The sequence below is a fragment of the Zingiber officinale genome, chromosome 2A, assembly GCF_018446385.1.
Source record: "Zingiber officinale cultivar Zhangliang chromosome 2A, Zo_v1.1, whole genome shotgun sequence".
Taxonomy (NCBI): Eukaryota; Viridiplantae; Streptophyta; class Magnoliopsida; order Zingiberales; family Zingiberaceae; genus Zingiber; species Zingiber officinale.
Genome location: NC_055988.1, coordinates 5,132,423 through 5,160,257, shown reverse-complemented (window position 1 = coordinate 5,160,257; position 27,835 = coordinate 5,132,423). Strand labels below are relative to the sequence as shown.

The 27,835-nt window shown below is 39.3% G+C and overlaps 4 protein-coding genes across 6 annotated transcripts; 2 read left to right on the top strand and 2 right to left on the bottom strand.

Annotated features, from left to right (window-relative positions):
* Positions 1-3,302, top strand: LOC122040603 (probable 1-deoxy-D-xylulose-5-phosphate synthase 2, chloroplastic). Its single transcript, XM_042599969.1, has 10 exons — positions 1-158; positions 250-396; positions 487-651; positions 718-868; positions 958-1,229; positions 1,481-1,754; positions 1,841-2,148; positions 2,239-2,520; positions 2,597-2,881; positions 2,964-3,302. Exons 1-10 carry the CDS (start codon positions 69-71, stop codon positions 3,108-3,110), a joined length of 2,121 nt encoding a protein of 706 aa, XP_042455903.1. The 5' UTR covers positions 1-68; the 3' UTR covers positions 3,111-3,302.
* A 1,216-nt stretch (positions 3,303-4,518) lies between these two features.
* LOC122040602 (phosphoribosylaminoimidazole carboxylase, chloroplastic-like) lies at positions 4,519-10,671 on the bottom strand. Its single transcript, XM_042599968.1, has 17 exons — positions 10,580-10,671; positions 10,076-10,353; positions 9,719-9,934; positions 9,503-9,614; positions 8,507-8,569; positions 8,293-8,431; positions 8,144-8,199; positions 7,210-7,283; positions 6,950-7,097; positions 6,597-6,770; positions 6,354-6,441; positions 6,165-6,281; positions 5,488-5,585; positions 5,291-5,408; positions 5,103-5,197; positions 4,891-4,997; positions 4,519-4,784 (listed from the first exon to the last, which is right to left on the bottom strand). Exons 2-17 carry the CDS (start codon positions 10,255-10,257, stop codon positions 4,676-4,678), a joined length of 1,896 nt encoding a protein of 631 aa, XP_042455902.1. The 5' UTR covers positions 10,258-10,353; positions 10,580-10,671; the 3' UTR covers positions 4,519-4,675.
* Positions 10,672-11,471: 800 nt separating this feature from the next.
* Positions 11,472-18,034, bottom strand: LOC122040601 (tetratricopeptide repeat protein 38-like). 3 transcript variants are annotated; one of them, XM_042599967.1, is made up of 13 exons: positions 17,719-18,033; positions 17,544-17,642; positions 16,650-16,751; positions 16,360-16,503; positions 15,586-15,680; positions 15,372-15,501; positions 15,194-15,298; positions 14,442-14,548; positions 14,310-14,361; positions 12,803-12,892; positions 12,634-12,718; positions 12,506-12,570; positions 11,472-11,715 (listed from the first exon to the last, which is right to left on the bottom strand). In XM_042599967.1, exons 1-13 carry the CDS (start codon positions 17,974-17,976, stop codon positions 11,629-11,631), a joined length of 1,419 nt encoding a protein of 472 aa, XP_042455901.1. In that variant the 5' UTR covers positions 17,977-18,033; the 3' UTR covers positions 11,472-11,628. The 3 variants fall into 3 exon arrangements, with proteins under 3 accessions (XP_042455901.1, XP_042455899.1, XP_042455900.1); XM_042599965.1 differs by having other exon boundaries at positions 15,372-15,680; positions 17,719-18,034; XM_042599966.1 differs by lacking the exon at positions 11,472-11,715 and adding an exon at positions 11,847-12,047 and having other exon boundaries at positions 15,372-15,680; positions 17,719-18,034.
* A 981-nt stretch (positions 18,035-19,015) lies between these two features.
* Positions 19,016-23,441, top strand: LOC122040600 (pentatricopeptide repeat-containing protein At1g26460, mitochondrial-like). Its single transcript, XM_042599964.1, has 6 exons — positions 19,016-19,710; positions 21,140-21,356; positions 21,550-22,029; positions 22,486-22,692; positions 22,797-22,934; positions 23,010-23,441. Exons 1-6 carry the CDS (start codon positions 19,097-19,099, stop codon positions 23,193-23,195), a joined length of 1,842 nt encoding a protein of 613 aa, XP_042455898.1. The 5' UTR covers positions 19,016-19,096; the 3' UTR covers positions 23,196-23,441.
* Positions 23,442-27,835: the final 4,394 nt, after the last annotated feature.

The following is a 27,835-nucleotide window of genomic DNA, read 5'->3' as shown; positions in this document are numbered from 1 at the left end:
TGCTTGCTCCAATCCCGTACCTTCCTCTCCCTCCTCCTCCTCCTCCCTCTCTCTCTCGATCTCTCTCGATGGAGGCTTCCAGTTCTCCCATGGCGGCCTGCCAAGCTCCATTCCTCAAGTCTTGGAGCTCAGCTGCGAACCAGTGCGGCAAGAGACAGGTACGGCTGGCGGAAGTCGGAGATTTGACGTTGTTTCTAGGGATTCCGATGTGTTGATTTTTTTTTTTTTTTCATCCTCCCCATTTTTTAGTTTTCTGTGAGAGCGAGCGGCGACGGGAAGACGGTGATCAGTAAGGAAATGGGCGGGTGGAGGATTAATTGTTCGGGGGAGAAGCCGGCGACCCCTCTTCTCGATACCGTCAACTATCCTATTCACATGAAGAACCTCTCCACAAAGGTGATTTTTTTTTCCCCCTTCTCTCTGTTCGTCGCTGAAATAGGTCCAAGGAAACTGCAGATCGGGACTGATGCGGTGTGTTCAATGCAGGATTTGGGGCAGTTGTCGGCTGAGCTCAGAGCAGAAATCGTGTACACTATGTCGAAAACTGGAGAGCAGTTGAGCGGCGGCTTGGGGTCGGTAGAGCTGGCTGTGGCTCTTCACCATGTGTTTGATGCTCCTGAAGACAAGATCATTTGGGATGTCGGACATCAGGTCAGTGATTCATAGTTTTTTCGAGGTTGTGAAATTGGTCACTGAAACGAAATTGAATGGTTCCAGGCCTTCCCTCACAAGATATTGACCGGAAGAAGGTCGAGGATGCATACCATCAGGCAGACCTCGGGGCTTTCTGGATTCCCAAAGAGGGATGAGAGCGTTTACGACGCCTTTGGTGCTGGTCACTGCTCCACAAGCATCTCAGCAGGCCTTGGTAAACCTAACTTACTCATCTGATTTTCAAATTGAAACTGTTCTTTGTTTCTGAGCTTTTTTGTTGTTGTTGTTGTTGTTCTATTTCAGGAATGGCTGTTGCAAGAGATTTGCTAGGCAAGAAGAATCATGTTATTTCGGTAATAGGGGATGGTGCTGTGACTGCTGGCCAGGCCTTTGAGGCCATGAACAATGCTGGCTACTTGGATTCCAACCTTATTGTTGTGTTGAATGATAATAGGAAAGTTTCACTTCCAGCTGCAACCCTTGATGCACCTGAAGCTCCTGTTGGAACACTCAGTAAAGCCCTTACCACACTTCAATCCAGCCCTAAGTTGCGAATGCTCCGCGAAGCTGCTAAGGTAGTGTGTCTATCCTTGGCAAATATATCCTATTCTTGATCTACTTCTTAAACATGCAATGGTTTGATCTACTTTTCTTTTTGATCCAAATTTTTAATGTCAACCTTTTGCAACTACTCTTCTTGTATTTTTCACTTTCTCAATTGATATATCATGATTACATATGTGTAAATTAGAGCTGTCAGTGATAATTTGCTGGTTGTTTATCAAAGATGTTTGTATAAGATTTTCTCAAACACTTGTTTGTTTAGTGTCTCACAGAGCAAATTGGTGGACAAACACATGAGATTGCTGCAAAGGTGGATGAATATGCCCGGGGATTGATCAGTGCCTCTGGCTCTACATTGTTTGAGGAGATTGGTCTATATTATATAGGACCAGTTGACGGTCACAATGTCGAAGATTTGATCACCATCTTTGAGAAGGTGAAGTCAGTGCCAGCTCCTGGTCCTGTTCTCATCCATATTGTGACAGAGAAAGGAAAGGGGTATCCCCCTGCTCAGGCTGTTGCCAATAAGAACCACGGTTAGCATTATTCACTGATTCCTCGTAGACCTGATCATTGCCAATCGTTATATGTGGTGGTCTGATACATGTATTCCATGCTGTAGGTGTTGTGAAATCCGACCCAAAAACTAGGAAGCAATTCAAGACAAAATCCCCCACCCTTTCATACACAGACTGCTTTGCACAGTCACTCATCAAAGAGGCTGAGGCTGATGACAAGATTGTGGCTGTGCACGCAGCCATGGGAACTGGCACCGGGCTTAATTATTTCGAAGATAAGTTCCCAGATAAATGCTTCGATGTGGGAATCGCCGAGCAGCATGCGGTCACCTTCGCAGCTGGTTTGGCCGCCGAAGGCCTGAAGCCTTTCTGCGCCATATATTCATCGTTTCTGCAACGGGGATATGATCAGGTAATGGCACAGTGAAAAAGTACTTTTCAGTTCATACCATTAACAATTGCTATCAAATTCTGATGGATATGTTAACTATGATCTGTTCAGGTGGTTCATGATGTGGACTTGCAGAAGCTTCCTGTCCGGTTCGCACTGGATCGGGCTGGCCTAGTCGGAGGCGACGGACCTACTCATTGTGGAGCTTTCGACATTACTTACATGGCATGCTTACCCAACATGGTCGTGATGGCCCCGTCCGATGAAGCTGAGCTAATGCATATGGTAGCCACAGCAGTGGCAATTGATGATCGACCGAGCTGTTTCAGGTTCCCTAGGGGTGCCGGAGTTGGTGTGCCCCTGCCGCAGGGCTACAAAGGAACCCCACTAGAGGTGTGCTTTCATGTCTGAAAAAAATGTGTTATGATGTTCGTGAGTAAAGCTAATACATTTCGGTTTGTTTCAACAGATCGGGAAGGGTAGGATTCTGATGGAAGGAAATGGAGTCGCCATCCTCGGATATGGTTCCATAGTACAGACATGCTTAAAGGCTGCCGACTCACTCCGGGCTTACGGAGTCGCTGCCACAGTGGCTGATGCCCGGTTCTGTAAACCTCTGGACGTGGATCTAGTAAGACGGCTAGCAAACGAGCATGAGATCCTGATCACTGTCGAGGAGGGCTCGATTGGAGGTTTCGGATCACATGTCATGCAATTCTTGAGCCGGAAGGGATTCCTGGACGGACGCGTCAAGGTACATTCCTTTTGACAAATTCGACAATGATGTAAAACACCATTCAAACAGTCGATCTCATTTCGGGTTGTTTTGTATGCAGCTGAGGTCGATGGTTCTGCCTGACCGCTACATCAACCATGGATCACCTCAGGACCAATTCGAATCGGCCGGTCTTACTTCCAAGCACATAGCAGGGACTGTGCTCAATCTTCTGGGCAGGCCTAAGGAGGCATTTCAACTGCACTGAACTGGAGAAAGGAAAAAACACTCAGCCTAACAGAGTTAAGCAGCCTATCTGTGTCCGCTTAGGAGAAAGGGAAAATTGTAAGTAATTGGAGATGCCACAAAATTTGAAACCATTTTTTCAAATGTTGTAAAAAATTGCAATTCGTGTATATATACACACACAATTCAAAGTCAGAATCTGAAATTTCTTTCATATGAGAGGCTTTATTCTCTCCTAATGCAATGAATCAATCCGCCAGACTGAAAGGGATGCGAATCCATTGCGGTCATCTGCTGCTGCTGCTTTGAGTTGTCAAAGTCAGAATGAGCCCACCTTTCTGGAAGGCTTCATGGTTGAGTTGACTGTTCCACTTTTGCTTGGAAGAGAAGAACAAGTCAATCATGGCGCATTAGCTACTAGTTAAAAGCTAAATGGCCAAATACCGTGGTAATATCCCTCTGTTTGAACTTGGGATGGCTTCTTGGTTCCTTCTTGGTGGAGTAGCTTAAATGGACCGGCATTGTGCCTTTGATTTCGCTTTGTTAGATCTCTTAGATTTTTTTCAAATCATTGATTAATGTAGAAAAGGACTGAGGTAAGCAAATCTTTTATCTCGCGTTCTCTACTTCTCATGCATCATGAATTAAATAGGGGTGACCCCACATGCCATCCAAATTAGTATGTGATGTGATACTTACCACATGAGATCATGAAATCAAAACTCAGGGTAGTCAGGACATAAATCTCTGGTCTCTGTGCCACATGCTCACTCAAGATGTTATGATTTACTTCCCTCGTGATGACCTTGGGTCAGGGGCGAGCGATTTCACTTTTTTACCACATGAATTAATTAGGGGTTAAAAATTTAGTTAAACTAAATAAACTTATTTTTAAAATTCAGTTTGATTTATTCATAAATTTATTTATTTTTTAAAAATAATTAATTTAGTTTAATTTCAATTTTAAAATTATTTATTCAATTAAACGATCGAATTAACTTGCTGGATAAAAATTTATTTATATTTATTCAATATATATAAGACAATTACATAAATTTAAATAACTCATTAAATAAAATTAATAATTTTAAATATATATTCAACTTATTAATATTCATAAATAAAAATGACAACAAAGTCCACAAATAATAATAAAACTTGTAAATAGATTAAAACAAAAGAATATGCAAACTTATGATATCAAATTCAATAACTAATAAAATAAATTAAAAAATATAAAAAATCAAATAAACTCGAATTAAAATGAATTGAATTTGAACCAAACTCATAAAATAGAAATTATAAAAAAAAGAAACTAAGTCGTGGTTTGAATAGCTTGATTAATTTTAAATTTGGCTTGGCTTGACTCAGTTAATTTATCAAACTTGAACAATATAAAATTTGGCTCAACTTGACTCAGTTTACAACCCTAATGAAAATCCCAAATATATATTGAATGATTGTGGCAGAGGGACAATTTTAATGGATGCTTAATGATAATTATTCTAACACAATCTCTTTAACTCAAAATCCTCAATAAGCTCATAACATTAAAGCAGAAAATAAATGATTAGCCGAACTAACCATTCAGAAGGACGAGGATGATTCATTTAGGTATCTCTCCCAACCTTCTGCTTCAAGTTTTGTTGCTTTTGCTAAAACAGCGTCCCTCAACTCATTTTGGTAGTTGATGATCCTAAAGAACTCATGAAATTCATGGAATGAGAATTGAGAACAGAGGCAAAAGAAAGAAAAAAAAAAATCACAAATATACCAATCCGATCGAAATCAAAATAACAAACCTGTCTGACAAATTGGAATCACTGGCAGCAAGAATCCTGACTGCTAGCAATGCTGCATTTGCTGCATTTCCAATAGCAACAGTTGCAACCGGAATTCCCTTCGGCATCTTGACAACAATTGTAAAAATGAAATCAGTAATCTAATTTTAAGCACATGATAATTAAACATGAAATAAATTCCAAGAAAAAAGTTCAAACTACAGGGAATATACTTGGACAATGGATAATAAGGAATCAATTCCATCCAGTGATGATGTTTTTATTGGGACTCCAATGACCGGTAACGAGGTCAGCGAAGCAACCATCCCTGCAGCACACATTTGATGTCTGAATTAATTTCACTATCATCTCAAAATGAATAGAATCAAGTTACTTAATTTCTAATAAATTCACAACCAACCTGGTAGATGTGCTGCGCCACCAGCGCCGGCTATTATGATCTGGATTCCTCTTTCTTTGGCAGATGATGCATAAGTAAACATCCTATCCGGCGTGCGATGAGCGGAAACAATTGTTACCTGAAGTAAAATTGTTATATTGAAAATCATTTGAAATGCAATCTTTCCATGAAAACTATATAATGGCATTAGAACTTACCTCGTATGGCACTCCAAAACTTTTCAACACCACAGCAGCATCCTTCATCGTAGGAAGATCAGAATCAGAACCCATGATTATCCCGACACGTGGAGTTACTGTACCCAACAAACATATCTAATAATATCAGAAGTCGCTGACAATTTTGATGAATGATAAATTTGGAACAGAAAAATAATATCTGGTGTTTTATTTCTTATCTCCATCAATAGTAATTGACATATGCAAATTCAAGTTATTTATTCTAAGAATTGAGCAATCTTGCACCAGCAACAAATTTGTGCTTTTGATAAGTAGTTCCTCAGCATAGAATAAAAGTAAACATAATTTCTGCAAAATGATCTAAATTTATAAAAACTACTATTGTATCAAGATTTGAAAACGTGAAGATAGATATAGAACAAGTTTATTATTTATGGATGCTACCCGAGGTATTAATAAGCAAAACAGAGGGAAAAACAGATAAAAAAAAATGAAAATTGCATGTGTAAATGATCAAAACAAGAGCAGAATTACAAAAAAAATTAGTTGAAGAGAAAGATGTGAAAATTTATGTATGTTTTGTTAGTTAACCATCAAACAACATTTAAAAATTTAGAATAAAAAATGCAAAGGAACTAGAAACATTATCAAGAGAAGAAACCTCTCATCAAATTAAACGAAAGAGACCTACTGACCAAAATCATGACTTCCTGATGTCTCTCTTTCAAGAAGGGAATCAAGTCGTGCTTTGACACTGCTCTTGGAAGGGCCTACGATTGTGATATGACCCATCTTTCGTTGCTTTCGGATTTCTGACAGTAGAATTTATACATGAAACAAGTGACTAGAAATAGAAGGTTGCGCTCAACACAAGACAAACATACCTGGTTTGTCATACCAGTGGACACTAACGCCAGGTAAGTTTAGTGCCTTTGCAATCAGCTGGTGAGCTAAGTAAAATCCTGAATTTCCCTAGCAATATGTAGTTTCCATCAATTTTTATTTTAAAAAAAAAACTAGCTAAAAGGAATTGAAACAAGTGTGAGGAAGGAACTAATTCATGCAAATAATAAATTGGTCAGAAAGAGTAACACAACCACAAACAAACATTTCTGCAAGATAATTACCTCATCTTCACCTAGAATGTTGTACATTATTGCCGCTGGGGTTTTCATTGATGGATCACCTAGAGGAAGACCAAGAATAGCCCGCAGATGCTGTTCATATTGTGAAGTATAGCATGACTCAATTGTGTGATGTCCACTATTATGGGGTCTAGGAGCTACTTCATTCAGTAAAACCTATTCAAAGGAAAAAGGCTTGAATAACATGACCAGAAATTAACCAAATGATGAATGATAGACTAGTTAACTAGAATTATAATCCAATATTCAAATGGACAAATTTTATTTAACACTAGATCATGATGTAAAAGCATCCAAACTGTTGTCTAAGCAAAAAAGCTATTGGCAAACTTAACCTGTTTGTCTTTTGTCAAAAATAGTTCTACCGCAAATACACCTGCCCCTTCTAGCGATCCGATAGCTTTTTGAGCAATTTCAACTGCAAGTTTCTTTATCTTGTCGGGCACATCAGCAGGAGATTCAACAATGTGACAGATGTTGTCCCTTCAAATAGAAAAGATAGAGTAGATCTTAGAGCAGAAGAAAGTTCAAGCCTTAAAGACTAAGATCCTCCATGCAACTAAAGTAAACGATAATTGTAACTAGTTATTCTTACCTGTGAATAGTCTCAACCACAGGAAAACATCGGATTGAGTGGTCTCTAGCCCGGGCTACAATGACAGAAAGTTCCTGGATCAAATAAAGTATTCAGACATAGTTACAAATCAGGCTAATAACAACAACTAATTTTAATCTAACAGAAATTTAGAAACTCAAAACTCCTGAATAAAGAAATACAGGCAAAATTTTAAAAGGAAAATAGGTTACAATATAAGATAAGATCACAAATGTCAGGCAAACACCTACAAAGGCATGAACAACCACAAGAGACGTCAAAATATGATGATTTTCTCTAGAAACAAATGATATTAGAAGCAAATCCAAAAGTGCTAAATATAAGTCGGAAAGCTGGCTCCTAAGTGCCTACTGTCTTAAGCATTTGGATAAGTAGTTGCAATCAAATTGTGATGCGTAATCAAAGTATAGTCATAAGTCCAAATCATAGCTCCCCCTACTATCATTTTTCTTTATTATGTTTTCTCATCATCCATCTTGCACAAGTTTGTGCAAACTCATGTGTCTGTCTTGCACTATGTGCTATTGGTCAATCAGTTCAAAGTTGGTCCAACTTAATTAAGACAGCATATTAGCTCTAAATCCACAAGTTCAGTCTTTCCTACCAGCCTAAGCTTATGTATAAGTGGTTCCTAGTTATCCAATCAAATCTTTAACCAAACAAAAGAGCAAACAGCTTAAGATTATGAAAAAATGGTTGGTAGTTACTCAATTAAATCTTTTAGCTAAAATATAAGTATAAAAAAGATTCTTTCCTACCAGCTTAAGATTATAGAGAAGCAGTCCGTAGTTTCCTAATAAATCTTTAACAAAAGAAGACAATAGAAACATACAAAGTAAAGCAATTCAATATAAATACAGAAGATACGTTTAATTAAATAATGATTAATAACTTCAAAATGGTAAAGTTTAACCTTCACAAATGGGGTCCATCTTTCAACATATAAGCCATGCTCAAATCCTCCCAATGCTGTGAGAAAGCATGAATTAATTGTTCGGCATTAAGATTTAAGAATAATCCAATCCATCAAATAGTTGCATAGAATTCAGAAATCCATCTTGCCAGTCACAAGGGAAGGAACTTCCTCTTTGCTGTTAGCAACAGCATTTCCACGCCCATCATAGGCCAACCTCTTGCTCTTAATCATTAAAGGATAACCAAATAACTCTCCGGCTTTCTCGACATCAGCAAGGTTATGTATCTGCAAAGAATAATTTTATTGATTAAAAATTCAGCCTCAAAAGTATCCAGAAAATCAACAGAAGAGTAAGCCAACCTCCAAAAAATCAGGAAGTGGGATCCCATACTGAGAAAAATGAACCTTCTGAAGATATTTGTCCTGAGATAATGTAACAAAGAAGTTAACAGATGAAATGTTTTGATAGCAATCGATGTTGTTGAGAATGCTGAACAACCATAAAGCGGCAAAATTTTCAACAGTTGCATTTAGATTCCAGTAAAGACTTAGACTAAGAAGAGTAGATTTTCAACAGATTGGAAGTTTAACACATGGAAGATTGACCAAATTAATTGAGATGATATGGGAAACTAACCAGATAAAATAAACCAAAATATCAAATTAAACAACAATAGAAGAACTTGAAAATATATCCTCTCACCAAGATAAAAATAAATTACACATCTTGGAACGATGACTCCTAAAAAGCATGATATCCCCAAAATCCATGGTACTTCCAGATATTAACAGTCTCAGTACTTTCATTCTATAATTTCACCTACTAGAAAAATGTACTCTACAGCTGAATCACAAACTACTAAACTACATAAAACCACAATACTTGAGTTTAGTATATGAAAATCTCAAAACCCACTTTTGGAAAATTATACTAGTTAATTAAGATCAATACTATGAACAATTCAGTAATTATAAAGTCTCAAAAACTTTATCCATTAACCATTGTGGTAAATGAAAACATCACGTCTTAAATCTGATTTAAACAAGACTTATACTGACTTGGGTTTTGATACTTCTTGAGGTAAAAGAATCATTTGAATAAGATACCATGATAAAACATGATCAATATGTTGTTCAGACACAGTATTTCTCTGTCCCTCTTACTTGGATAATATATATGAAGCCTGACCAAAGAAAAACTACTCTAATGTTTTCGTAAACACCAGATGTAATTAGATGGGCTCAGGAAAGAAGACCAACATCCAGCAAAAGCATTTACCTGAACCTCAATTTTTTATTTTATGAAAACTGTAAGACCATCGAAAATATGGCAGCAAAGAATTTTTTAGGACTTACTTGTATAATCCTTATTGTAGAGGCTTTAGGCTGGCAGTCTACTCCTTGCAATTCAAGTTTCTCAAGAGTAACAGCATCAACATGTTCAATCTCAACCGTCAACACCCCACACCTAATTTCCAACCAAAAACAATTTTAAAATGTTTATCATTAAATTAAGAAAGAAATATTTTATTAGACACAAAGACTCAGATATGAAAAATAATACCAACCAACCTTTTTGCAAATTCACAAACAGTCTCACCATCATCAAATTTCCCCACTACATGTTCATAAGCTATGCTACTCGCAGGACAGGATTCAAGGGGATCCAAAGTCACTACTTTAACAGCCATTTGGCTTGCTGCTTGGCATAGCATTCTACCTAGTTGGCCACCACCCAATACACCAACAATTGTATCTGATACCCCACGGATGGTGATCTCATCATGCCTGCAAAAACCAAAAAACCCAATGTTTTATCAAACACTAAATCAGAGTTAATGAAACAGGAAGAACATCATCAAGCAAGATAATTTATCTACGTTTACTGATTAATTGAAATAAACTAAAGAATATAAATTTTGTACTTACTTATCCAAAGAAGATTCACATATGTGATCAGGAATCGATTGAATTGATGGATACCGTGAAGAAGATTCCTTCAATCCGGATTGGAAAGAGAACTGTAAGGTTGCTTTCCTCCCAGCACTGGAAGGAAAGGGGTATGTGTTGCAGAATGGACGGGCGACTGTAGGCACAAGATGAAGAATCATAATGCAGCAAAGGACACAGAATCAAATCCACCACTCAACCAATGATCCAAATGATTCGGATAGAGGAGCTAAGCCTGCTTGTTTCGTCCAAAAACCCTAAGGAAGCAAAAAACATAGCGAATGTCACCATCGTGCTCATATATAACAATACCTAAGCAAAGACATATTTTAAAGGGCGAAGTAGAAAAGGTTTCTGATCATGAATGTTTCAAGCACGGTTTCTAGTACCGAGCCTTGCCCGCTCGCCGACCGGCACGCGAGACACGGCGGCACAAGGGCACGGCGTCACTGCGGCAACGAAGGAAGGATAAAGGAGGAGTACCGGAGATGGGATGCGGGCTGCTGGAGGACGCTGGCAATCGGCGGCGATATGGGCGGCGGCAATCGTCGGCGGCGGGCGGGCGGGCGGGCGTGCGTGCGGGAGCAGCAAGGAATTACTAACCTTTCAATATAAACAAAAACTAATTACTATCTTCTTTTTTTTTAAACTATTTTTTTTAATTCAAAATTTTTTCAGATCGTAAAAGGGAAGGTTTTATTCATTTTTCAGTCGCTTATTCGAATATATTAATTGCAAATGAATTTAATAATGTATAAATAATTAAAATTAAAAATTAAAAGCTAATCAATTGCAAACATGATTAAAGTAATCAATAAATATAAATAAAAAGTAATTATTAAATATTGTTATCTCCATTTATCCTCTAATTACTTCTAAATTGGCAACGACGGATATGTTTGTCTGTTAGAATAATAAATCTAAAAAAATATGAAACTGTAACATTAACGACCCTCTTAGAATCGATCTACGAATATAAAAAGAGATAAATACGAGTACACAGTTGAAAACGTATGACAAAGACAAATCTCTCGGCCACAAGACCGTGCACCCCTAATTATGCTACGCTCTTGGGACTAATCTCGTATTTACTAAAAGAATTAATAGCAAGGGGATTGATAAAAGTTGTTTTCATAAAAAAAAAACAAATTTATAAAATAATTATTTTTTTTAAAAAAAAGTAAATACTAATTAATGGCATGCATTTTACTAATTGCACGCCATGCTCTTCTATCTAAACGCATGAAGTGCAATGTATCTCCTATTTATTAAATCAATAACAAGAAGATTTTGATTTATTTTTTTCCTGGAAATTTTTTCTTTGGCTTCTTTGATTCCTGCTCGATATTATCACAGGAAAGTGGCTGTCCTCACATGAACATCACCAATCTTCTAACTCGATATCTTTTAGCAAGAACAAAGTAGTAGAAGTCTTTGTATTTGTATGAAGGAATAACAGTTACATTTGGCCCTTCTCTGAGATTTACAACATACTTGGGCATCATTATTGTCATAGTCTTACAATTCGCGACTTACCTGAAATAGGCAGCTCCCAAAGTCTTGGCCTTTTCGGCCGCGAGAAACTGATCGGGCATTCCTTCGATAGAATATGCCTTCTCCTGGATAAAACACACATGAAGTGCATATTAAGGTGTTCTATGAAGGGCAAAGCTAACTTAGAAACATGTAGCATTCATTCATCTGAAAGATAATACACACTCTGATGCTCTATTTGCATTTCATCGAATAAGTAGCGGTGGTAGTAACCAGTGTTGTTTTTTCTCGGGCGCAAGGCAGGAAAAAGAAAAACATGAGAAATGAGTCTCTATCATATACATTTTGAGCAAGTTCGTTGGAAGTGTTTTCAAAATATGAAAAAGGGAGAACATGAGAGCTCTAGAAGGGCATGGAGGCCTTCAAATTTGGAGAGACATATGACATTCAGATGTTCCTACATATATAAAAGTGAATATGTGGGAAATTTGAATTTAGTAGAGACATCAAATATGAAAAGCTTGCTCTAGTCATGTGCAAAGAGGATGACGATTTGATATTGTATGCAAAGCACATGAGGCAGTGCGATGCATTGCACACTGTGCAAATGCACATGTAAACGAAGCTTATGTGGTGCACATACTGCTATGTTGATGCACTTCATGTATCGTTCGTTCACATGCTGCTAATAAGATTGAGACAATCTTATTTCCAAGTCAGGTGGACTGGGATATCTTCCTCAGCAATGCAAAGTGGTAAAAGAAACAAATGATCTCATATTATCCTAGATCATTAATTGCTACGAGTCAATAAACCATAATTCTGATCAACTGGCAACCAAAATTTTCAACAGTTGTATGATTGAAGACTGCATATTTCTCAAAAAGGAGAGACACCTTCATTAATAGAACATACCAGCAACCGCCAAAGAAAAGGTGCTCCTGGCCTTTTGCTAACTTGCTTTTTCAGGGCTTCAATAGCTGTAAACAGTGCAAGCTTTAGAACTTATAGACAATATAAAAGAACTCGAAATGACTTGATACCTTTGGGAACTTGTCCGCTATTCAGCAAGACTATGTACCAAACTTCATTGAAGACATCAAGCTGTTCATCAGATGCTCCGATCATCTATGAAATAATTTAAATGAAAAATTGGTTTAACAATCATAAAGGAAGATGACAAAAGAAGCTATGTCGTCAAGAGTGCCTTACTTTGAAGTTAATGGCATCAAAATTTGGACCAAGCAAATCAAAGACTTTAAAGAAGTTACTCCTTCCATATTCATAAATAGCTTCTGCAAGCTGAATCAACCTTGCAGTTAGATGGTCGTATTCAAATGAAAGTGCAAACTATCGTCACATGTAGAAACATAGTGTACTCAAAGGAAGCACTCAGTATGAATCCAAGGTGATTTACAACTAGCAGTTTTAGTATTTTGAACAAGAAATCTGTGATAGAATTGGACTATACTGATTGTCATGAAAATGATGTAATTTTGTATGCTATAGGGGTATCTGTGTTGTGTGTTAATAATACCACATCCCTAAGCCACTGTTGTCCCACAGTTTTTTCTCCATGCCAAGCATCCTTGCAATATCTCCTTCCATGCAAGCTTGTCACCTCTTGTTTTTCTTTTTCTTCCTCTATCAACTTTCTTCCTCACAACACCCCATGCGGCAACTCTCCCACAGGCTCCACACATCAATATCATGATTTGACCATCTGTATAGCCCAATCACGCCTCATGCACCCACCGCCACACCATCCTTCTCATCATGACACATGAAGTCTCAAAGTCAGTGCCTCCGGCTCTCATCTTCTCTTTCTCTATCCTAGAAATTCATACATTCCCTCACACTAGCTTCCAGATGTAAGTTTATATAAGAGAAATGTTTCGAGTTAAAATTATTGTTTCACCTTGATAGACCTCCGTAAGTAAAAAATGCAAATATGAGGCTACCAATGTGATCCTAGAGATCCAGGAACTTAAACATGCCATCACACTTATATTTTGAACAATGTAGGTCTATTAAGGTGAAATGAACATATTACCTTAATAAACATCTACATGTTGATGTGCTTCTGGAGGTCTCAGGAAACCATTCACGCTTTCATATTTGCATTTTGAGAATTGAAGATCCAAAGTAAAATAACCATTTCACCTAAATAGATATTTAGGTGTCAAAATGCAAATGTGCAATCATCAATGTGCTCTTTGAGGTCCCATGAACACATACATGCCCTCAAACTTTGATTTTGAGCAATGTGGATCCATTGAGATTCACTTTGATAAACCTCCACATGTAGAAATGTAAATCTAAGGCCCCAGTGCACTTCTCGGACTCCCACAAAGACATTCATGTCACCATTTTTTAATGTGAATATGTGTAGGTCCATGTAGGTGAAAATCATTATTTTAGCTTATAAAAACTAGTGTCAATCTAGTAGTCACTGAATAATTCATTAATTGACTAGACTCTACTTAACATATGTTGAGATAACCAATGAAATGAGAGAGATTATTTTAGGTTGTTTACTTTTGGGAGGCGCACACATTGGGTGATAACAAAACTAGATGCACCTAATGCGCAATTTGAGAATTTTGTCTTAATATAATCCATCAAGTAGAGGCCATAGTTTTCCTCTAGCATCTAGGAAATGCCTAGAGATTTGACAAATAGATACCAACATGATGGAAATCAAATAAACATTGCAAACCTGTACTGCAGCTTGCATTGACTTTTGCTTCTGACTGCTCCATGTAGAAAATCTAAGGAAAGTAGGCCATTGTCAAAGTAACAACAAATATTATCATTTCTTCCTCTATGATATAAAATGACTAGTTCACACCTCGATTTAATTGAGTGAAGTAAATCCTCTGCTCTGTTTGTCTCTTTTGTGCAAGCCAAAGCCCACAATGCCAGTATATCTAGCAACCATTCAACATGCCATATGGACTGCAAGAAATAAATGCATGAAAAATCTGCTGATTATCCAATTGATATTGCAGCCAAAAAACACTACAAAAGTAGTACAGAATTAGATTAGTGAAATAAAAAACAAAGGGGAAAGAATTCACTAGAATGGGAATTGAATGTTTCAAAAAGGTTGATCTAGTGGAAACAACATTTATCTTATTAAGTGAGGTTAGCTATATGGATTTTCCTACCTCATTGGGCTCAATTCCCTATTATATCCTGATCTATATTTAAATGAATTTTAGCTTGTTTAATCGTTGTTAACCAAACTTCTTTGATCACCTTTTTCCACGATTAATGTGCATATTTATCATGATCTCACATTACTTAACTGGGGCATTTATTAGTTGCATAAATACACATCCATACCATTTTAAATGTGTTTCTCAAAATTTTCCCTCAATAAATGCAACTTTGACTTTCTCTCTAATGTTCGCATTTCTTATCTATCCATTCTTTGATTTAGTAAAATTTTGCATCTCTATATTAGATCATTCCTAGTGCAACAGCATATACTTTGTCATTAACAAAATTAAATGCACTCCAAGCCATCTTTAGGACATAACAAATTAAAGGCATACTCTTTTCCCTTCAAAATTTAATATTCTTGAACAAAAGGCAGACCTGATCCTTTAAAGCAGCTGTCAGCAACTTCAGCCTATCAATAATATCATGGGTATGGCCGCGCAGGTAGATTCTAAGCAGCAACCCTAAAGCATTGATATACACCTGAATGCAAACGAGAATATTCAGTATTGTAAATATGCAAGACTGAAATATATCAATTGGCAATTGGGCATACTTCTACTGGCTCAGCATCAATTCTCAGTAATCCCTTCCAAATATTTTCATCATAAACTTCAAGAACCCTATTTAAAGGAGAATCACCTTCCAAATAACAAACAGCAACATGCCACCAGTTGTGTGTATACCTAAGGCATATTTTAATCAAGAAAATCACAAGCAGTACAAGAAAGGCATGTACAACTATAGAATTAAAATCAAGAATTACATACATGAAAGATGAACAGGAATCCCATGAGGAAGAACAAGCTTCCATGAAACTTGTGGCTTCTTTGAAACGACAGTCATTTTGAAGAACATGGCACAACTTTGAGGGGATAAAAAATACATTAGATGAAGACTTGCATCAAGAACGTGTAATATAAAATGCAAAATTTCATCCCCATCACTTTGATGAAAACAATAAAGGTAAATGAAAACTTTATGCAAAACAAATTAAGAAAAAGATATTGAGACTGGAAGGTTTACCTACAAGTTATTTAGGTATTATACTCAATTGATTCATCCTCACAACCATTATGCTGATTGTGTGTGTGTGTGAGAGAGAGAGAGAGAGAGATTCAGTATTCCAAGTTATTACTCCATTAGAGTTCCACTAACATAGAAGTCACAATTTTTTAGTAGTCACACAATATATATTCTCTATAATTAAAAATACAGATTTGTATTTTCTATTCTTTAGATTCATACAACTGCAAACATTTTAGACTCCAATTCATGTGAGGACCAAAAAAAATGGGACAGCCCGGTGCACGAAGCTCCCGCCATGCGGGGTCCCGGGGAAGGATTCATTGTACGCAGCCTTACCCTGCTTTTTGCAAGAGACAGTTTCCAAGATTCGAACCCGTGACCTTTTGGTCACATGACAACAACTTTACCGTTGTGCCATGGCAACAACCCATGTCAGGACCAAACCACTAAAAAAAACTACTTATTCAGGAAACCAAAGAAATAAAACAGCTAATTGATGAGTGGCATTATCTTACATTATGTTGTGACCAGAAATCACAACTGTTGATACTCAATCCTTTTCTTGCAGCTTCCTCAGCTTCAGTCATTCTCCCAAGCTCCAACAATGGAAAAGAAAGCATACCGTAGATATAGCTAAGGCCTTCATTGTGTACAAGCACCTGCTAAATATAACTATCTGTTCATTACTAAGCAAGGAGAACTTCCACCACAATAAACCAAAGTATATCAAAAAGAAAACACTAGTTGACAAGCAGAATTGCCGACTAATAATACAAATTCTAGATTCATCATACAAGAAAATAACCTGTTGAACTATGTTAAGAGACACAACAGGCCGACCCAAGTAGAAACATAAGATCTGTGCTCTCTTGAGTGACAACATATCCTTAGGAAACTCCTTCAATAGCTGAAAAAATAATTAACAACAAAAACATTAATAAGTGGATTTATTATCAAATAATTACCATTCTAAAATTTGTGTCCATAACATATCCATTAATAGATAAATGCCGCTCATAAGGTAAGCTAAAGCAAAAAAGCATAAGAAGCCATTATAGCAAATAAAAAATCTAGTGATTCAGACAAAAATTGCTATGCACTCATTTCATTCTTCAGTAATAAGAAAGACATCACAAGTAAATGAAAGGAAGACCAAACACGAAAATCATAACAACTCATAGGGGGAAAAAGCAGAGATTCTATGGCAGTCTCTAAGTGGTCCTCATTGAAATTTGTTTGAGCATTCTTTTGATAGAAGTACTCCCAGTCAATTTTGCAAATTGATTCCACATATGAATAGACCACCATTGAAAGTATCAAGTAGATAAAATTCAGTTGGAGAATATCATGGTAGTCAAAATTCAGCTTTGGGCCATATTTCATCAGATCATACCTCTATTAAACTGTCTAAACAAATTGCAAATAGAAAACAATTCTATGCAGTTACTACAAAGAACTTTTTTTTTATAATGGAGATGATTGTTTTATCCCACAAATCCAAAGTCTCAAAAACCCTACAGGGTAGCATCTCCAATATATAAAGCGATTGCCACCAAACAAAAAATGAGGAGGTACCAGAAAAACAAAACACCATTTTCCCATCGTCGTCGAAAAGCAATAAAATTCCCCACGATAAAAAACAATGAACCACCACAACAGTGAGAAATCGACACAGACAGAAGGACTCTATACCACGAACCTCGATGTGCCGATTAAGCGCCAAGTCCTCGTCTTTTTTATCGCCCACCAAACATGAGATCGCTGCGACCACTGCTCTCTCGTACGGTGTAGCATTGCCCTAAAACCGAACATTTCTCTTTTGACAAAAGCAGGCGAATAAATCCAGTAAGAAAATTCCAATAATACGATCGAACCAAAGAAGCGTTGGCGGCATGCAGTAGACGGGAGGCCTCCTGGGGCTTCTTGGTCGCCACGAAGTGTGCCGCGAGGGCGTTAGCTAGGGTGCACGAGCGATCGTGGGTTGCCGCGCGGAGGATGACAGCCCGGTCGCGGCCGTAAGCGAGGACCTGCTCGTAGTAGGCGTCGATGGCGTCGATGCAGGCGCCGGAGGCCGTCCTCACTGGGTACCCCCATCGGTCCCTTCGCGTCGCCGCCTTCTCACTACCGCCCATCTCTCTCTCTCTCTCTGACTCGATCTCGAGCTGCTCCCCTTTGTTTTGAGTTTTGAGTGCGGCGGAGTGGGGCCTCTATCACCGACGCAACCCTCTCCTCGTGTCACCTCCATGATTCCGAATACCGTGTTACTTAGCAACGTGGACTTCTTTTATTGGTCATAAGATGCGAGTACTTAGCCATCGACGCCACGTATGCAGACGTCGAGATAAGCCTTCCAAACGGCGCCCGATTTGCTCGCTCATCTTTTGTACCTGCTTGACGCGTAAGAGGCCGGGCAGTGCGGGACCCATGGATTTCCTCGTAGGCAATGAAGTCGAGTAAGGTTAAAAAGTAGCGACAGCAAGTTATCTTCTGTGATTTAATTTTGATGCTTGATTACTATACCCACTGCGCTACCTGGTTTTTGACTGGAAAAGACTTAAGGGGTCAGAGCCAGTGGGAGATGCGGTGGTTGGGCGGGGGCAGACGACAAAAAGGCCGTCATTTTCCTTGCCGAGCACGAGGAAAAAGACACGCGGCGTCTACGTGGATAAAGCACCGACGAGATGGATGTGTCGGCACGTGAGTGGCTTGCACAGTGTTGGTTGGAAATTACATTTAGATGAATTATTGGAGGGAAATAAAAAAACTTAATCATATGAGAAAAATAATAAAAGGAGAAAATAATTTGAATTGATGAAAAGGAAAAGGCATGTTTAGTTAGATAAAAGTTGAAGTCGTAGATGATGTTTAAAAGCACATAAATAATCAAATTAAACTCAATACTAGAGTTAATCCGATTGATATTGCCAAAAGAGCACTCTCAAAGCATTAATTATCATGAATCATTTGATTTAAATTATTTTAAAATGATTAAAATTTCTCTGAATTTAATTAAAATTACTTTAATGTTAATTCAAACCGTTTCAGCTTTATTCATGGTCCGGTCCGAACCAACACCATCTTGACAAATAAACCAAGTCAACGTCTTGATGAAAGTTGCTGAAATTACTAGGCTGCCCCCGTCGTTGGTCGACCCGAAATGCTCAAATTTGACAGCGCCATTCCGCTCAAAAAAAAGGAAAAGGAAAAAAACAAAAACCCTAACCCTCACCGAGCTCTTTGCTCCACTACCCTATGATGGCTACCGTCCTCCGCCGCTCCCGCGGCCTCCTCCCCAAGTCGCTCTCGCAGGCCACCGCCCCCGTCCTCCGCGCCATCTCCACGTTCCCCTTCCTCTTCCAGGTGCCCAAGCTGCAGGAGGCGCCGGCTCCCCCCGACGCCGCACCCATGCCCCCCAACCCCTCCACGGGGAGCCCGCTCTACCAGGAGAACTGGCGCATCCAAAACAGCAGCGCCGGGGGTGGTTTCCTCCTCGGTGGTCAGGCGCTCGTCCCAGTGGGGTCCTCCTCCCGGATAATGGTTTACTCCCAGACTCTCGATCTCTCCGGCCTGATGGACATGTTCGCCGAATGGATGACGTCGCAAAGCTGGTCCGATATCAAGCAGTTGTTCGAGTTCTGGATCCGTTCGCTGGATGCCAGTGGGAAGCCCAATAAGCCCGACGTCCATCTGTTCAATCACTATCTCAGGGCTAATCTGATGATGGGAGCGTCAGCAGGTGAGCTGTTGGATTTGGTCGCCCAAATGCAGGATTACCAAATTGCACCCAACACGGCGTCGTATAACCTGGTCCTCAAAGCTATGTTTCAAGCGCGGGAGAATGAGGCCTCAGAGAAGTTGATCGACCGGTAAGGAGATGACAATCTTTCATATTTGCTTCATTGATCATTTTATTTAGAAGTTCACTTTTTGCGGTTGAATACTTTGTCACTCGTTGCAATTATTGTAAATATGTAATTAAAGAAATTTTGACATCGTCACTGACTCCATTGAAGAGGCACGTTGTTATGAACACCTAGGGTCTGAGTACCTCGGACGATGCTAAGTCTCATTGGGGTCTAGGAGAAAAGGCTAAATTTCCTTGGATTTATTATAGAAGAGAATCAATATCTTCGCAGAGGATGAAGGAGACAAGACTAGTTTTAATTAATCATGTACATATAGAACACGTATAACAAGGGGAGACTCCAAGGGTGTGTTTGCCTTATTCTGATCACTTGATTGAGAATCAAGACATTTTCAATCACAGAGTCACCATTTCTAGGTGTAGATGAATTTGACAAGTAAATATCCAGAGCAAGGCTTAGCCCATGGTTGGCTCCATTGCCATGTTACGAGCACCATGATCTTGTACTATGTGTGGAGGTAAGTAATGGCCATTTTGATCGAGGAGAGGAAACTAAGTCACTTTGCATTATGTAAAAGAAGAGAATCAATGCCTTCATATAGGATCAAGAGTAGTGAGGATTAACTTCCTTGATCCAATGATTGGTGTGAATATTACATAAGTATAGCCTATAATCTTGGTCTAATTCCTAGATCTGTATAGCCTACAGATTGCATTATCTCCTTTCTAATCTTCCTTCCTGAAGACTATCAAACTCTTTGATTCTCAATGTCACATAATGGGTTGGGTGGAACATTCATGCCCAAAACAAACACTTCTTTCGTCACACCAGTTCTTTCCATGTACCACTCTCTTGTCTTGTATGCAGGTAAGAAGATTCATAGAACCAATGTTGATCTGCAGCAGTCTTTGGTCGAAAAACTAGATAGCTGCAATTATAATCAGAATACTCTTTGGTTTTATTTCTTTTGTTCATTCAACTGTTCATCCTTTGGGGCAGTTCTGAAGTTCTGCTCTATTAGTTTTTTTTTCCTATTTCTATATCATGACATTTTTATATCTGGGTGGCATGAACATAAGCATGCACACTTCTATATTTTGACATTTCATATCTTGGGTCACTTGCTCATATGCATTTATAGAATACACATTTAAAATTACAGATACCAGTTGAAGTTTACAATTACAAGCTGCTAAGCATGATGTGAATTCCAAACTAGATTTTTAAAATCAGTAGTGGTGTGGCCAATAAGGTTGTACAGGATGTTTCTATTTTCAGTCTAGCAAATAATTATACATCACCAAGCTTCTCTATGAAGCTTTCTTTGCAGTTCAGGAGACATGGATGCTAGTTTCTATTAAGTTAATTGAGTTTTGTTATTTGTTTGGCATGATTGTGCCTTTTAATATGGTTTGTTTATTGATTTCAGGATGTTGCATACAGGCACTATGCCAGATGATGAATCATACAACTTAGTCATTGGCCTTTTGATTTTAACAAATCAGATAGATTCTGCCATGAAGTATATGGATTTAAATATAAAGTCTGGTTACATGATATCACCAAGTGTCTTTATGGATTGTGTTCGGAGTTGTGTTAATTCTGGGAAGCTAGACACCCTAGCATCCATTATCGAGAGATGCAAGGTATCTGACCAATCTTTGCTCAGTGAAAATCCCATATTTATAATACGTAATACTTCATGCATATGTAACTATTACCTGCAATGGATTTCTTTTTTATTGCAATTTGGAGACTCTTGTTATATTAAATTTGTCATCTTTTAATCTTTAGTTTTATGTTTGTTTGATTTGGTTTTTCTGATTGGTGTTCTTCCAGACAACAGACCAAAACAAAGCCTTATGTCCAAGCTGGTACTTGTGTAACTATATTGCAGATGTAGCTTTGCAAGCAGATCATAGCAAATTGGCATATTTCTCCTTGGAGTTTCTGGCTCGATGGATTGCTCGTGGTGAGATTGCTAGACCACCAGTTCTTCTTTCTGCTGAGGAAGGTTTAGCCATCTCAGCATTTGCCACTGCTGGAAGAACATTCAACTCTACACTTTTAGATGCTGCCTGGTCAATTCTGCGACGTTCATTGCGTCAAAAGAGAGTCCCAAGTCCTGAGGCATACATTGCAAAGATATATGCACATGCATCATTGGAGCAGCTACAACGTGCCTTTGCTACCCTCAATGAATTTGAATCTGCGCATGGAAAATCTGAAGACATTGATCAGGAGCTTTTTTCTCCTTTTGCATCTTTGTATCCTTTGGTTGTTGCTTGCTGCAAGAATGGCTTCTCAACTTTGGATTCGGTATGGCAGCAGAAATGCTTAATAGTGACATTTACTACTTAATTAAATCTACTACATTTGGTGGTATGTCTGTTTTTTTTTCTGACTGTCAAATATAAATTCGGGAATTTAGGCAATTGAAGCATGGTATAAAGTTTCGCTATTGGCTAATATCTCAAGTTTTATGATGATCTTGGCTGTAGACTAGTTACACATCAGTGGTATTGTTATCTTTTAAGGAGTATTAACATTACCAATGATGCATTACCGTGTGCCTTCTATCCTATAAATAAATTTCTTTTCTAACGAGTCAAGGGGATTGATTTAGGTCATTAATGTTGTAGATTATTTTGGATATTCGATCCTTAACCTCTTACAAAATTGTTTATGTATATCCATGGCTTATCTGTGACTTCTAGGATGCAATTCTCTGTTTTGAATTTTCGATATTATTATTCCTATGAATTATTATTACAGGTGTATGTTCAGCTGGAGAATTTGAGTGAAGCAGATCCCCCTTTCAAGTCTGTTGCGGCTCTGAACTGTGTGATCTTGGGTTGTGCAAACATATGGGATCTTGATCGAGCATATGAGACATTTGAAGCCATCAGCAACAAGATGGGATTGACACCTAATATTCATTCTTATAATGCTTTAATGTCTGCTTTTGGAAAGCTCAAAAAGGTTTCACGGGCATAGAAGCTGGGTCTCAAATATCAGTACTATGTTTTATAGCACTATCATTATCATGTTACATTGTGATAAATTGAAGTATAATTGTTTGGCAGACTGATGAAGCTTGCAAAATCTTTAAGCACTTGGTGAGCTTGGATGTGATACCAAATGCAATGACGTACTCATTACTTGTCGACGCTCACCTTGTCAATCGGGATCCAAAAGCCGCTCTCTCGGTCATCGATGAGATGGTATGATTGCCTAGTGATAAATGTTCCTCTTTTTTTTTTCATCCTCTTTAAGGTTTTGGAATGCTGTACTTTCAGATCAAGGCTGGTTTTACTCCTTCAAAGGAATCGCTAAAGAAGCTCCGAAGACGCTGCTCCCGCGAAATAGATTTTGATAGTGATGAAAAGGTGCAATCCCTCGCCCAAATGTTCAACTATAGGCTGGGACAGGAGACACGCAGAGAGATTCTCTATAATATTAAATACAGCACTGACTATCTGTAGGAAGCATCTCTGCTCTTCCAAATCTCCAATCAGGATATTTGTTACCCGGAGTTGTCAAGGAAAATAATTAGTTTAATGTATTTTCCATCCTTTACTCCGTCTGACGATTGCAACTGCAGCATGCACATCTAAATTGTGGTTGGATACATCAGGCTGCTGGGTCTGCTTCCGTGCAAGAAGAATTCAATTGCAGCAGCATGTACTTTTCTTATAATCACGGATCACCAGGTCCATTGTTTCTCTTCATTTGTTTGTGTTGCAACCTTAGCCATTTCTAGGTCTTCCTTTTGCAAGCGTATGTGATTTGCAAATAAAATTTTGGTTCGGAGAAGATCCAAATTGTCGATTAATTTATTAACTCTCACCATGTTGCTTTCCATTATATATATGAGAGAAAATGGATGAATCTGGATGAAAAATTTTATTGGATTAAACTCATTATAATTTAATTTTTAAATTGTAAAATTTTAAACACTAGATATATATATAAAATATATCTTGTGAGTATTTAAAATTTTTAATTTTAAGTATTATAACTCAAGAGGAAAGTCTGAATCTTAAAGTAAAAATTTTATTGGTTCAAATTTATTATGATTCAATTTCTATATATATATATATATATATAATAAAAATAAAAGAATGGGAAGAAAATTTTAGACATTTGTGAGGAAGCTAGTAGAGGTGAATTTTCTAAGTTACAAAAATTATCCTTGGGCGTAGTACAGACGGTGGATGCATAATATCTTTGGCATAATAGACGGTGGATGCATAACATCCCTGGCATAATAGACGGTGGATGCATAACATCTTTGGCATAATAGTCAAAAGTCGATTCTTAGGAATTAATTATTTAAGGTTTATCTTGTTAAATGGTAGAGCTCGCTAGAGGAGGGTGAATAGCGATTTAAAATTCGTTATCGAGTTAGAGTAAGCAACAGAAAAATAAAAGCAAAACACAACGTTAATACAGATTGTTTTTACTTGATTCGGAGCGTTCGTCGACTCCTACTCTAAGGCACACACTCATCGAGTGCTTTCGTTGGACAATTCATTAGTAGTTCGAAAAAGTGATTACATATGTAAGTACAAGAATGTTTAAAACGAAATACCGACAACAATTGAAAGAGAAGACTTGAGCCGCAAGTTGTCGGCGAGGCTTCGCATCGTCGCAGGAGCACAGCGTAGTAGAGCAGTTGTTGGAAGACGTTCTTATTGTTGATGCTCCGTGGAGGCCTTCTTTTATAGGCATGCTCCGTGCGCCCGGATCCCTTCCGGGCGCCTGGACCATGACGGCGGCCGTCCAATTAGCGCTCGCCTAGCTGTCAAGATAACTTTTGCCTTCCGGGCGCCCGGATCCTTTCTTCATAAAGTCCTTTTCTTGCAAGAAAGTGTTAGTCTGAGGCAAAATAAAAACTAAACTATCTTGTAAAACAGAAGTTAGTACAATTATAGTTAAAGAGTAGTAATTAGATTCCGTCTCATCGAGACCAGAATCTAGTCACGATCTCAACTTAAATTCCCGAAATGGTTCTAAGTTGGATCGACGCCTAATGTTCCCTCGAACGGGGAACGCGTCCTCACCAAGTCACTCCACTCTAGTGACTTACCTTGACTTACCTGTCAGACGTCCGGTCAACTCATCGACCCGTCTAGACTTCGTGTCAGCTATGTGGTCAGCCCGTCGACCTAGCTGGGCTTCGTGCCAGCTATCTGGTCGGCTCGTCAACCTAGCGGGATTTTGTGTCAACTATCCGGTCAACCCATCGACCTAGCTGGGCTTTTCCTACACACTTCGTCAAAGTGTTAGTTTACTATGAAACTAACTTAACCTTATTTTGTCATTCATCAAAACCTGAGTTAGACCGTCAGTGCTAACCTGCACCAACATATCTTACCATATGTCTACGACTTATGTACTTATATTTATCTCCCTCCATATTCATAAGGCTGGTATTAGGAGGATTATTTTTTAGACCTGACCATGATTCGGAACTGCCGGTTCGACGGTTCTAGTAGGTTGACCCTTAACCTTAACCGTCCAAGACGGTTACGGTTTAGGATTTGGAACCGCTAGTTCACGGTGTTGGGATCTTAACGTCCGCTAGAGGAGGGGTGAATAACGTCTCACCCAAATCGATCGCTTCCTATAATGTTAGTGCACAGGGGAAATACAAAAACAAATCTAACAAATAGAATGATAAACCTAAAGGTAATTGTTGGACTCCATGTTTGTTTTGATGTGATCAACCAAGTTAGGTTAGGTCATGTTTGTTATCTGATCCCTGTGTCTAAGTGTACAGGAGCTTAGGAGCGCAGGAAGTCGAGCGGAAGACGCAGCTAGCAAGAAGGACGACACAGGAAGGGAGCTGACGGGATCAGTGTGTCCGAAGGACGAGAGAGCTGCGGAAGAGTACACCAGTGGACGAAAAGAACGTGCGCGGCGTTCGAGGGACGAGAAGCCGGGTTGGAAGCCTGCTCGAGGAGAAGGCCGGAAATTGGGTTCGGGTGAATCCTATTTTGGTTGGCCGGAATCACCCAAGCGATTGGAATTTCGGAAGCCAAAATGAAGACAAAGACAAGCTGGAAGAAGGAGCTGAAGGTGCCTTCAACGTTGGTTGAAGGCGCCCTTGAAGGCGCCTTCAAACTCGTCTGAGGCACCTGCAACTTGTCCAAGGCGCCCTCAACCTCGATTGGAGGCGCCTTGGACCTAGCCAAACTGGCCGTTTGGAATCGGATAGAACTCTATCCGATCTTCACATTGGAGGCGCCTCGGATGGTCTTCGGAGGCACCCTCAACCTTAGAGATAGAGTTTCCAGGGGCTATAAAAGGATCCCTGGACCTAGGAATTATTCATCGAACTAAGTATTCAATTCCTAGCAACTTGTAAGAGCTTTCAGTGTGTAAAAGACTTCTCCGCTTTCAGAGAAGGAGATTGATAGTGCGCTATTCCACCGCCTTGGATTAACAACCCTCTTGGTTGTAACCAAGTCAACTGTTGAGTCTTCCTTCCTGCTTTTTTACTTTTATTTTTGTTTTATTTAATAGTTGCTTTTATTTTAGAGTTGAAAGTTTGAGGAGGGTATTCTTTATTTTTCAGGCAATTCACCCCTCCCCTCTTGTCAGCCCCTCTACTCCAACAAGTGGTATCAGAGACAGACAACCTTAGAAGGACTAACAGGCGACTGAAACACAAAGATCAAGACGATGGCTGGAACAAGCATTCAACCCCCGAAATTTGACGGAGACTTCGCTACATGGAGAAGAAGAATGGAGGTATTTTTTAAAACATATTTTGACATTCTTCTAACTATGAAATTTGGTTTTACACCTCCAAAAGACAAAGAAGAGTATCAGTGGACGAAGAAGAAGCAAGTCGATTTTGTGGCTAACGGAAAGGCTGAATTCCACCTGCTCAACGTTCTGCCGCCCCAAGAGGTAAGTCGGAGCGGAAGTTACGACTCCGCCAAAGACCTCTGGGAAAAATTCCTGGAGCTCCACGAAGACACCTCAGAAGCGAAGTTAACAAAGCGGGATATCCTCCGGACTCAGCTGACGAATCTCTGGATGAACAATGGTGAGAAGGTAGCGCAACTCCATGCGAGAATCAAAGAGCTGATAACTCAGCTAAACAACCTCGGAGAAACGGTAACAAACCGAGACTCAATCCGGTACGCGCTCAACGCCTTCCCAAGGTCTTCAGAATGGGTGCCCTTAGTAGATGCATACTGCATCTCTAAGGACCTTAAGGTAAGTACTTTAGAAAGTTTATTTTCTACATTTGAACTTCACGAATCTCGTATTGCAGAGCCTAAATAAGTAGAGAAGTCAAATCTCAACATTGCCCTACAAACCGAAAAGGGCGATCCCGACTCTGAAGCGTCGATCGACGAGTCTGAAGCAGCTCTATTGGTAAGAAAATGGAATAAATTTATTAAAACTAATAAATTTATATCACAGTTGATCCTGTCCGAACGCTGACTCAACGGACGCTGGGCACGTGACGCTCTCCTAATCGATGACGTGGGTCTCCGGCTAGTCGTACGAAGCTCCGGCGGACCTACACAGAAGTCGGGTCGGGAAGGGGTTCCCAGCGGCGACCCTCCGACACTCAAGTCAGGTAAGCAAATGGTGGAAAGAGTAGCTCCAAAGGTCTTGAACGCGTACCTCCGGCGAAGTCTGCGGCTCTTTATATAGAGCGGTGAAAGAGCTTCTACACACCCACCGAGGCGTGTATGTGTCCGCAGCCCATACCTCGGTATGTGTGTGTCAGAAAGCTTACCTGACGCCATACTGCAACAGTCCCATCACGCCTTCGATGGGACAACAGGACACCCCGTTGTCAGACTAGGAGTATGGCTCAGCCATACGACTTGACGGCTGTCAGCAGATGTTCCTGTCCCTATTTACCCACCGCCGGCCACCGCCGGCCAGGACGTCCATCCGGCCGGCTAGACGAAGAGCGCCGCCCGGAAGGCTTTAATTCCCTGCGTCGGCCGAGCGACGCCCCCATTACGTCCTGCCTTCTCTTAGCCTTCCGCTCGGTCACTATCTACTGTTTCATTGAGCGTCGGAACCCCGATCCCTGTCAGGGTGCCTTTTACTATCAGATGTTTACTGGCAGACCGATCGGCTTGCCCTT

What these genes read in the sequence shown, in the direction of transcription:
- LOC122040603 (XM_042599969.1), top strand. Translation starts at nt 69, where the DNA reads ATGGAGGCTTCCAGTTCTCCCATGGCGGCCTGCCAAGCTCCATTCCTC. An exon ending in TGAAGAACCTCTCCACAAAG is followed by an intron (nt 397 to 486) that starts GTGATTTTTTTT and finishes TGTTCAATGCAG; the next exon opens with GATTTGGGGCAGTTGTCGGC. An exon ending in TTTGGGATGTCGGACATCAG is followed by an intron (nt 652 to 717) that starts GTCAGTGATTCA and finishes GAATGGTTCCAG; the next exon opens with GCCTTCCCTCACAAGATATT.
- LOC122040600 (XM_042599964.1), top strand. Translation starts at nt 19,097, where the DNA reads ATGATGGCTACCGTCCTCCGCCGCTCCCGCGGCCTCCTCCCCAAGTCG. An exon ending in CCATTATCGAGAGATGCAAG is followed by an intron (nt 21,357 to 21,549) that starts GTATCTGACCAA and finishes GTGTTCTTCCAG; the next exon opens with ACAACAGACCAAAACAAAGC. An exon ending in GCTTCTCAACTTTGGATTCG is followed by an intron (nt 22,030 to 22,485) that starts GTATGGCAGCAG and finishes TTATTATTACAG; the next exon opens with GTGTATGTTCAGCTGGAGAA.
- LOC122040602 (XM_042599968.1), bottom strand. Translation starts at nt 10,257, where the DNA reads ATGATTCTTCATCTTGTGCCTACAGTCGCCCGTCCATTCTGCAACACA. An exon ending in AGTTCCTTCCCTTGTGACTG is followed by an intron (nt 8,200 to 8,292) that starts GCAAGATGGATT and finishes GCTTTCTCACAG; the next exon opens with CATTGGGAGGATTTGAGCAT. An exon ending in GATGGACCCCATTTGTGAAG is followed by an intron (nt 7,284 to 8,143) that starts GTTAAACTTTAC and finishes TATTTGATCCAG; the next exon opens with GAACTTTCTGTCATTGTAGC.
- LOC122040601 (XM_042599965.1), bottom strand. Translation starts at nt 17,976, where the DNA reads ATGGGCGGTAGTGAGAAGGCGGCGACGCGAAGGGACCGATGGGGGTAC. An exon ending in CAATGCAAGCTGCAGTACAG is followed by an intron (nt 12,893 to 14,309) that starts GTTTGCAATGTT and finishes AGGTTGATTCAG; the next exon opens with CTTGCAGAAGCTATTTATGA. An exon ending in TAGCGGACAAGTTCCCAAAG is followed by an intron (nt 12,571 to 12,633) that starts GTATCAAGTCAT and finishes CACTGTTTACAG; the next exon opens with CTATTGAAGCCCTGAAAAAG.